Source organism: Plectropomus leopardus, chromosome 19 (assembly GCF_008729295.1).
Source record: "Plectropomus leopardus isolate mb chromosome 19, YSFRI_Pleo_2.0, whole genome shotgun sequence".
Lineage (NCBI taxonomy): Eukaryota > Metazoa > Chordata > Actinopteri > Perciformes > Serranidae > Plectropomus > Plectropomus leopardus.
Genome location: NC_056481.1, coordinates 16,546,479 through 16,557,560, shown reverse-complemented (window position 1 = coordinate 16,557,560; position 11,082 = coordinate 16,546,479). Strand labels below are relative to the sequence as shown.

At 43.3% G+C, this 11,082-nt stretch overlaps 1 protein-coding gene across 1 annotated transcript; it reads right to left on the bottom strand.

The window, feature by feature from the left end:
• Nucleotides 1–639: 639 nt before the first annotated feature.
• nog2 (noggin 2) lies at nucleotides 640–2,941 on the bottom strand. The gene has a single exon (XM_042508108.1). The coding sequence runs from the start codon at nucleotides 1,746–1,748 to the stop codon at nucleotides 1,119–1,121; it is 630 nt and encodes a 209-aa protein (XP_042364042.1). The 5' UTR covers nucleotides 1,749–2,941; the 3' UTR covers nucleotides 640–1,118.
• Between the last annotated feature and the right edge of the window lie 8,141 nt (nucleotides 2,942–11,082).

Below are 11,082 nucleotides of genomic sequence, written 5' to 3'. Positions count from 1 at the left end.
TTCTAAAATCACTGTGACGGCGTGGAGCGTCAGGCAGTCCACACAGAGTCACTGAAGCTTGGACTTACTGTGCAGTAAGTAACTTCACTCCACTTCGGAGCCTGGCCGTCTGCACTGCAAAAAATGTCAGTCTTGTGCAACATTTTTCATAAAACGTGGCTCAGTTTCACGTGTTTCCAATTCAAGAAAACCTTATTTTCTCTAAATCAAGTAACACTTATATGTAGAAAATATATTTAACTCTATTGCCAACAAGTTAAATAATCACATTTCATTTCTTGCAAGGAAAAGTTTAAACTGAATGAAACAACATGCTCAGATGATATTTTTTACAGTGTACACGCCCCCCTGGTTATAGACACTCGTTGTAAGCAACATGGCTTGACACTAATACACGTTGAAAAGATAGACTTTATTGCTAAAACGTGTAAACATAACATGTACACTGATACTTTTTTATTTATTTTATTGATTTTTTTTAATTTTTAGAAATATTCAAGTAGACATCTCCCATATTTTTTCTGGTATACTCTGCTATTCTCTTTCCTTATGCTCTATACTCACAATCGTTAAAATAATAAATAAAACGTACAGATTTTTTGTTTATTTCTACAATACTATGTATTCCAAAAAAAGCTGAGTTCACGCCTTTATATATATCTTTAACCTCAACTTTTTTTTTTTTTTTTTTTTACAATTTAATTATTATTGATATTAATATTATACAAAAACTCTAGGCAGCATTGCAGTGAAATAACAGTCAGCATCAATGTTCAGTTGAAGATGAAGAAAAAAAGTTCACCTCTTGGAGAAGTGTAGCATATGCATTGCATCTTCAATGTCTCATAAAAAATATCAAAAAAGAAGCTCTTCCTTATGAAGTGCTCGTGTTCCCCCAAAAAAACACGTTTTCAGGGCTGAGAATAAAATATGGTCCTGGTTCAATTAGAAAAAATAGCTGCATTTTTCTTAAATATGTACAATGTTGGTATTTCACTTAAAATGCTATATAAAAAAATAGATTTGCTATGGTGCCCACCTCTGTAGAGAGTTAACAGTGCAATAGAAACCGTATTTCCAGTCCACTCCCCCCTTTCGACCACCTTCCTTAGAGAAAATCAGCACGAACACTTGCACTCTGAGATGATTGGGTATTGCACCTGTATCCACGTACAGTATTTCTGTCTTAGAAAGCCTTGACAATACCACCGGAGGAAAATCTTGTTGATTGACTTGACTGGTTTGCAAGACATCCCCTCTGGGAAGGAGCACGAGCGCTCAGAGAAACAGTTTCCCTCCTTGATGTAACGTGGCCAGAACCTCACGCCCAAATCCTTCCAGGTGTGTACCACAGGGCAGTGCGTGTAGGTCCACAGCCACTGCAGAAATTTCCTGCGGGCTTTCTTGCCCACTTTTACCCGCTTCCCATACGGGGTCTCTGTGAGGTCCAGCTTTTTAATCTCGTTGGGCATGGGCCCCTGCAGCTTCACCTCTGGCGCCGAGAGGTTCACCAACATGGGCGAGGTGATGGACATGAAGTTGGGGTCAAAGTTACTGCCGAGCTTTTTCCTCAGAGTCCTCTCGGCCAAGTCCTGCTCCCGGGGGTCGTACTCCGGATCGGGGTCCTCCTTTAGATCTGGCACGGGGAGGTGATCACTGGGCGATGGACGGAGGCGAAGGTAATGCTGGGAAACTCCAAGGTGAACGCACACCAGCACGTACACGAGAAGCGTTTGTGAGAGGCCCATTATTCCTCTTGGTTTTACGCACGGGTTCTTCACGCGTAAATGATATTCAATTCTCTTCCCGGTCGCTGTGTTCTCTGCAATCACTTGCCCGGGGCTTCATAAATAGTAGAAGTTCAGTCACCAGCAAGGCGATACTTTTAATAGACCGCGTCGGGTTTGAATGACATGGAGCGCTTTGCTTTTTAGGGCTCCTTCAACTTTGCAATTTGCCCACTGATGCAACTCTGCAGCGCGACGCTTTGCAAAAAAACCCGTTTAGTCTAAACACAAAAAAGCACAAAACAGAATGGAGAAAACTCTATTCACGCTCTCTCTGGCCTCACCCCGCTCCCTTGGATTCACTTTGGGTTTCTTTCGGTTGTCATGGTTACCCCGGGGACTCGAAGCCACGACGAACTGTCTACACTGGATGACAGCGGCCGAGGCGAGAGCTGCATGGAATGAAGTGTTTTCTAAAGAGACAGAATAGATCCGGAGCGTCCCGAGAGAGAAGGGGGCACAAAGAGAGCACTTCACTAAGTTTTAAATGTCACGCGCCCGGCAATGAGGGGCTGCCTCGGCCAATGTTATTTTTACGCACGGCTTTTATAAACGTGGCTTCTCTTAACGTCGCCTGACGCTCTCAGGTTTGACAAGGTCCCAGGGCGCACAATCCATGCACTGAGGAAAAACGCTCTCTGCAGTCAGTCCTCGTTGTGGTGGTATTCCAGCCGTCGATCTGTGCACCTCGCTTACAAATGTCCAAAAATAACTTAGAGAAGAATGCGCCGCGGTGGGGATGCAGTTTATGAAATAACAACCATTTATCTTTCCAGAGGATGTTCCAAAAACGCAGCAGTTCTTTACGCAAAAGTCTCAGGCTGTATATTCCCACACAACTGTGCATGTAATAGAGTCAGAAACGCTGTTACAGATTGCAGTGTCAGTGCATATCAAATGCAAACTGCAAAGCCAGCAAACGGTGTTAGTTCAAAGTTCCTTTCACTGTGGCATTGCTGAATCCTCTCAGAAAAGCTCCAGGTTCCACTGTCGCTGCATGACGAGACAGTCCATAATCTGGAGCCTTTTTTTTGCCCAGTCGATGCAAGCGGTCAATACCCGAGGGAACGTCTCTACTCCTTTGATAACTGGTACAGAAGCTCCTACTGAGTCGCTCCTACTTCAGGAGTCTGAGAGACTTGGCGCTGGAGCGTTTCTTTGCTTAGGCACACTGTGTGTGAGTGTGTCTGTAGCGAGTGGTGCTCAGTCCCAAGTTAAATATCCCCCTCCGACGGTACAAAGTGTCAGAGGGGCCTGCCCACCTCGGCCACTTTCACTATGATTGACAGCCCCCCCTCCGGGCCACCCCCCTCCTCCTCCCCTCACAACGTGGAAAATATCAGCCACAATCACAAGGATCAACTGGGTCCTAAAGCACCACTTTTATCCTGTATTAAAGCATAATATTCCACAACACGAACAGTGTTATTATATTACAGGATTTCTGAAATGTCACACACACTTTTAAATGCTAAACCAACTGTTTTCTCCTGCGTTTTTCATCAGCATAATCTGTCATGCACTAATAGGTTCAATACGCTGTCAATATTCAGCTTTAAAGGAGTCTCCTTGGCTTGAACTTTCCCATGAAATTGATGGGAAACGTTTAGTAGCTCGTCTACGGAAAACGGGGCATCACATTCCACCTTTGTTCGTCAGCATTTGGGTCTACACAGGAATTGGCCCGTTGAACTCAGGGGTCACAAAATAGGCGCGCAATTAAGGGCTATAAATGGCCACGGATAACTAAGCGGTACCTTTCCCATGCTAAGCAGTCATTAGTCCATGCTGGACCCACTTTTGCTTGGACTGTGTTGGTACTTTTGCAATGCCACTTAAAAATGACTCAGGCGAGTTTAATTTGTCTATTAAATTAATGTATTTAAATATTTTGTTTAGCCATAATAAGCTAATAGTCATTTTTTGGTGCAAAAGGAGCTGTGGTGGAGTTGACCTCCAATTTGAATAAACAGCAACATATTTTTAAAAAAAAAAATCTAAATCATAAACAACAAACAGTTTTGTTTTAAAGTTAGTCACAAAAGGTGGTTAGAATTAGTTTAGATGTGTTTCTCATTAATTTGCTCCTGCCTGTAGCGCTGATTCATTCTGGCTGATCAGGTCATTGGGCATGTGGTCATTGTGCTTGTCTTTTGTAGTGGTCACTAGAGGGCGTTGATCCAGCACGGTGTGGACCTGCAGCTGAGGGGCTCCCCAGACTCACTCCCTCACTGTTTTACTCCCTCATGTTTGAGTGCATGGGGAAGGAATGTGTGCTCATACATACTTACAGCTCAAATGAAACTGCTCACCAGCTTTGTGATCAAAGATCAAAAGACCAATGCTGGAGCCATTGTGCCAAAATGAAAGTAATTAACCTTAATCATCCTCAATATGAGTTTTTTTTTTAACTCCTGTTGAAGGATGGAAGGACTTCTCTGACAAGAAATGCTCTTATTTTTGTGTATCATGATCAAAGGGATACTTCACCGATTTTCAACCAGCTTTGTATCAAAATAATGTGAATAGTATGTACAGATGAACAATGGTAAACCTTCCTCCATCTAACCAGTGTCTAGAAATCCCTTCTCCCCCCCAAGTGAAACTCCTTCAAATGATGTACTTTACATCACTTGGAGGCGTTTAACTAGTTCTTGGGGCTGAACCTCCACATTTTTGGCTGCCAACTGCCGTCAACTTTGCTGCCTATTTCAGCGCCTACTTCGCCGCTAACTAAGCTGCCTACCTCACTTCCTACACTGCCGCCAACTCTGCTACCAACTCCACTGCTGCCACCAAAGACTCAAAGAGTATACAGCAGATTAAAATAAAAAAGTAAAACTTGGCAGTACTGATCGAATATAAATCAAGATTATGTTACTGCATTGCCATTTTCTCACCTAAAATGTTTTCAGAAACTTATTTTAACACCCTGTTTAGCTGTAATAGCAAGATTTTGTGATCAGGAAGTTGGCGCCATACTGCTTCCTGCACAGTGAAAACGGAGGCCGAAAAACAGAAGAAACAGCAAAACTAAACAGTGCTGATCAAATATAAACCAAGATTCTGTCACTAAATTGCTTATTTCTCGAATGTCTCAAATGTTTTCAGAAACATGTTTTAGCTTACTGTTTAACTGTAATACGAGATCCAGCTGGCCACCATTGTTTTACATGGACCACTCCATGTTAAGTCACCCACCAGCGGGAGCGTCTGATAAGCCGTGTAGCATCCTGGTAGTTGTTTTCTTCCTCTTGAGCAAAAGTGTCCATTTTCTTTGGTCACGTAGCACCAATTTCAAAAGTATTCATGTTTTTCTACTTTGGAGACAGCCTAGTTTTATGTGAGGACTTTCTTTTTCTTTAAGGGACTTCATTAACCACATAGAAAGAGATGCCAGTGGTCTTTTGCATCCAATGAGTAAATTCCAGCAGACCCTTCCAGCATGCATGCAGACACAAAGTCATAATCTGGTTAATGATTAGGGTGCCGGTGTAGACAGAGCTCAGTGGGCAGCGGGGACAGTAAGGCCGAGCTGGCTACTGTAGAACCGACCATTTCCATTGTCTTCCTCCGCAGGTCTTGGGGTGCTGGACTGAGAGAGAGAACCACATGCAGGGAGAGACAGTTCCCTTCCTCCTGGTCTCAAGCACTAATACTGTCAAGCAACCCTGAGTCCACCCCCATCCTCTGGCTAATTACTGGAGAAAAAGACGGGGAGGGGGGGGGGGGGGCACAGTGGGGAAGTGGTAGTGGTGATGATGTTGTGGGGGTGAAGGCAAAGATGATGAAGATGGTGGTGGTTTCAGCAAAGAGAAGAGGGTGGGAGGGGGGGTAGCGGTGGTGCCGGATGGCAGTTTGCTGTGGAATGGCTAATTAAATAACGCCATAAAAGGACCCCGGCTCGCTTTAACGAAGCCCGTCAACCTCTGACAAGCGGGGCTGGGGTGCTGGGTTGGGGGGTGGGCCGCGCCATGGAGGAGAGAGGTGGGGCTGGTGCTGAAAATTGGGCTTGTATAACAAGGGGACTTAGCTCTTTGGTTTTGCAGTGATTGTTCACGCTCCCTTAGGTCTCAATAGGGCGCATGGTGAGGGTGCGTTGGGGGGCAGCCCTTAGGCACAGATAGGACCCCCTTCTCCCGTGAATGCTATCCACACACTAACACAAACACATACACACTAACACCCCCACAGTTCTACACAAAGGCCTCTACCCAAGGTCCAGGCAGGAGCTTATCCAGTGCAGGGGCACAGCAAGGGGCAGGCCTGGCCAGACTGGCTGACTGTGCCCACTGGGGACTGGTAGAATGGCACAGGGGGGGTGGATGGAGACGGAGAGCTTGGAGAGGAGAAAGGGGAGTCAACAGGAGAGACTCAGAAAACAAGACGAAAAACATCACTGTGGAAGCAGAGCTGACAAAATCAACATTGTTTTTGCACGTCATATCATTTTCTTGTATTAAATGAACTAATGTGAGGAGATAAGGGAAGTTAAGGAATTTGGCAAGGTGCTGCGGCCTTTTGGAAATAGTCATGAGTGGCAAAGATAGTGCAACTCTGAAATCCCCAAGCCCCCCCTCCCTTCAAACCAACAGATATGCCTGGAGCACATCTCCTAATTAGTTTTGTGTTGTGGCGTCTCCAGCAGAACACTCTCTGTTGGATCTTTGGCAAGCTGACAGATTTCTGTACCAACACGAGCCGTCACACATTTTTTTTCTGAATAGTCAAAACTGCAGAAATATTTTAGAAGAATTTTTAAAAGCCTTTAGAGCCTGGATTGACATTAGTTTTTGTGTTGGATCGGACGCCTTTTACAAGCATTTAAAACTTTGGAACCTGAGAAAACTGGTGCGACTTCTTTTGAAAAAATGGGTAAAAGGGAATGACAAACCTGGCAAGGAAAGTCTGAAAAACTACAAAAGAAAAATAGTAACGGGTGACAAGAAAATAACTTGAAAATTAGCTGTGGGGAGATTATTAGATATTATACAAGAAAAAAGGAAAACATCTCCAGAAAAAATATATATAATTCTTTTAATTATATTTTTTAAATTATTCTACCGAAAAAAGAACATTTCCTTGTCTGATTTTTTTGATAATTTTCAGGTATCTTTTTATTAATTTAATTTTTTGGGGCACTTCATATTGTGTTGTTCATTGCCATCTTTCCATGTTTTCAAGCCAATTTGCTTACGTTTCAGAGGGTTGACTAAACATTTCCAAAAACCCTGAGATTGGAACCACAGCATATTTGTTTCTAGTAAAATCCAGTACCCTCTAAAATATTTTGTTGTAATAGCTGTATGAACAAGATCAACTTATTATACTGTTGGACTGGTGAGATAGATATCTCTGGTCTTGAATACACATGCACCCCATGCCACAATAATTCAAAACAGAGAGGTTCACAACGCAAATAAATAGCTCTCCACCACTGCCTGTCAATATTGCATTCCCTCTATTCCCTGCTGCCCTCGCCATCTTCTCCAGTCTTACTCCCGTCTTCTCTCTCCTCCATATTCGACTCTGTCTCCGAGCCTTAACCCAAAGCAGATGGCTCGGGAAGCATGTCAAAAATCTGTCTCCCGTTAACGCTACTTTTGAAGCCCCCTCCACACTTTTTTTTCCCTCTCCCCTAAAATTCATCATAAAGTTATTTTTGCAAAATACCCAGTAAACAGCATCAAAGTGATATTTTTCCCCTTTTCCTCTGACAACAAGAACAAGAAAAGAATACAGCACTTAGTGTATAGCTTGTCCCTGTTATTGAAAGAACGCCACTCTGATGTGCAATCTGAAGCCAATCTGAGCGTGGCCCTGCATCCTTTGTTTCTACTACGGCATTCCAGTCGTGATGGAGAAATGTTGCTCGATGCTTGATCACAAGCTGTGATTAATGGTGATCAGATCGTAGACGGCTCGGTGGCTTTGTGATGTGATGGCGGGGCCCACTTTGAACTCGGAGACTGATGAACTCAAGTGAAGCCAGAAAAACATGACTGTGGCACATGCACACACTCTGAATATAAATGTTTTTCTTTAGATTTTGTACATGTTCAGTCACAGCTGAGGCTGAGGGAAATGCCTTTAGTTTTCCATGTATTTAGCCATAAAGCAAAGTAAGTGGTGACAAATTGAAATTTCATGTCACTGGATCAAAAGCTAAGGGACCACCAAAGTTACTGGAATTCATCTTGAAGGTTGATTGTCTGAACAAAGTTTCATAGTAATTCCTTCAAAAATCTATGTGATATTAAAGCCAAAACCACATTTGTAAACTCTACAGTGGCGTTAGAGATCTGAGGATCACCAAAGTCATTATGATTCATCATCTGGGACCATGAATGTCTGCACAAAATTTGGTGCCAATCTATCTGGTAGATGCTTTAAATATTTCAGAGGAAATGTGAAAACCTTGTCCTACTAGTGGGGCTGAGGAAAAAGTTAGAGGATCACCAAATTTGGTAGGATTTCTTCTCTAGGGACCATGAGTGTCTGTATAAAATTCCATGGCAATCCATTTAGTTGTTTAGTTGTTTCAGTCCAGGTCTAAGCGTTAGAACAATCTACCGACCAAGTGATGTTTTGGGTTAAACATTATTTAAGTAGTGTAATGTAAATGCGTTCCGTGAGCGAGTTAGTACGACAGACGTAAGTTGCTTAACTTTATGTTAAAACAGCAGTGACTTAATTAGAAACCTGGGTCGACATCAGTTTTCTTGTGATGCATTCAGGCACCTTTCAGAAGCTATTAAACCCTTTAAAAACTGAGCAAATTACTTTGATTTCTTTTGAAAACATGGGAGAAGAAGCTCGAGAAATGAATAAAAGGTGACAAGAAAATGATCTAACCATCAATCAAAAAAAGGAAAAAATGTCCAGAAAACTATATTCGTAATTATTATAATTATATATTTAAAATTATGCAACGGGGGAAAAAAGTTTACATACATATTTTACATTTATTTTATTTTTCATACTTTTTGTTTTCTCCATTTTTATAAAGGTTATTCTCTTGTGAATTTGCACATATCTTGCTAATTTTTGGGCCATGTCTTGTTAAGTTGCTCATTACCATCTTCACTTTTTTTTGTTTGTTTGTTTTTTGTTGCTGTTGCTTTGTTGAAAGAAACCAACAGCGGTGTCCTGGGTGTCAGATATTGCCACAAATGGGTTTATGGTGTTTGTTGAAAACCTGCTGCGTTGCACAGAAACGCCAAAGGCTGTCTTTGCTGTCAGTATGATACGCAGAGGACAAAGAGACAGTATTTGAGAACCCGGGAATGAGAAGGGGCTAGGCTAGCATTGCTTAAAGTATGAGTCAAGTTGTATAAACCTGGAATTATCTGTAACATTTTATTGCTCTTGTTACAAATTACCTCAGTAGAAGTATGCCTTCTGTGTGCCTACTGGAATCAGTGTTTTGGGCCTGGTGGGGTTACTTAGAGGGACTGCTAGTTTCCGTAAGCCAATCCTCTTCTTTTTTAATGAATCACGACTACTCTTCTGTAATGGTGCCAGGCAACTTTTAATTGGGGAGGTCAGTGTGACGTCACAGCATTCCACAGTGATTAGCCTTATTCACATCTAACAAAATTAAAATAAAATCAGGATCTCAACAGCTTGGACCATCATGTGCTCTTCGTCTTCTCCTCTCCTTTCATTTTATTTGTTGCATCCCATTTTGAAAGAGTAAGAGAGTGCCCCATCCTTTTTCTATTCTCTGCATCTCCTCCTCCTCTTGCCCTCTCCCTCCTTCGCCCCCCTCCCCGTGGCACGGAGCGATGAGGATGGAATTAAATTGATCACCGCCTTCCGGAAAACAACAGGAAAAAATAGTGCATTCCGAACGCCAGGAGGGCGTTCCCCCTGGTCTTCCCTATGGCAGGATGACATCATTGGCCTGCTGCCCAATTCCCACCGTTCACAATAGGGTCACTGTTGCCTTCTCCACGGTGGCACAACAGCCAAGAGAGGAAGACAGACAGAGAGGGCAAGACAGAGAGAGAGAGATAGAGAAAGAAGGGGGAATAGGAAAAGGATGCCAGCAATGTTAAGACCTAAAGGCCTGCGCTTTACACACTGGAGCACAAACATCTTTGGGCAGACACGCTGACCAGTGCTCCACATTCCTCTGGACAGATTTGGCGGGTTGAAGATATCAAGCAGTGGTTGAATGAAAGCCATGGCAGCAATATAAGAGCCGTGATAGTGGAACATGCAATATATCACAGTTTATTTGGACGGTTAAGTCATGTGTTTTCACTACTCGCGACTCCTCAAGATTCAATCTGTCATCCTAATCTACTCTCTCATCAGTGAAATCATCGTTGGCACGCTGTATCGATCCCGCTCTGCATGCTTGTTGTTATGAAATTACTTCCCGTGCTCTTGGTTTACACAAGATGACAAATGGAAAAGTAACTAGAATGGAATAAAGACTTCAGACGAAACATCATTTGGAATGAATAAGTTACTTCAAACTCCACTTGAAGAGTTTAAATTTTGAAAACACAGTTGTGTCAAGACAATGTCATTACCCTTTTTTATATCCCTAGCTAAAGAGTGATTTGATGTAAAATGTGACCACATGTCTTTCAGAAGCTCTGTCCAACTTAGGTAAACCCTGACCACAAGTACTGGCAATTCGGTCATTCTCCCAACCACTAAGCCATTGTGTTGCCACAGGCCATCTTGTCGAAATGAAACAGTTTGCCCACAGCCACTGACCACAACAGATGTTCCCTTGCCTGACACTCTCCTCAGCATGTGTGTTCTGTTGAGTCTAGAGCCAAGATACTTTAACAGACTGGCACTGCGTAACAAAAACAAAGGGAGGGAAACTACGATGGCGTCTTCATCGGTCTGTGACAGGATTCAGATTGAGGTTGCCCTTGTTTAAACCTGGCAGCCTTTAAAACTGCATTAAGAACTCCTGTGTCTTGGATGGAATGCAGTCAAATAATCACCACAGGTTGCGCAGACATGATGAACCGCATCGGTGTCGCGACCTGAACGAGTCCTGCCGCCCCTAACCCCAATCAAGCATGTCGACAAACGGGCAGCGCTGGCCCCTGCTGCCCTTTGGCCCTGTGGTATGTTTGTGGACCATGCAGGAGGGTAAGAAGGTGACAGCCTGCCGAGATGCCAGGAGGACTGGGAAGGCTTTGGGAAATGTCTCGCCAATGTGTGAGCGCACACTGCCGCCCAGGGGGTGCCTGCCTGCTTGGGAACCGGACGGAAAAGGAACGGGGGTTTGACAACGGGCTGAATGTGCGCTCAGAGAGATAGT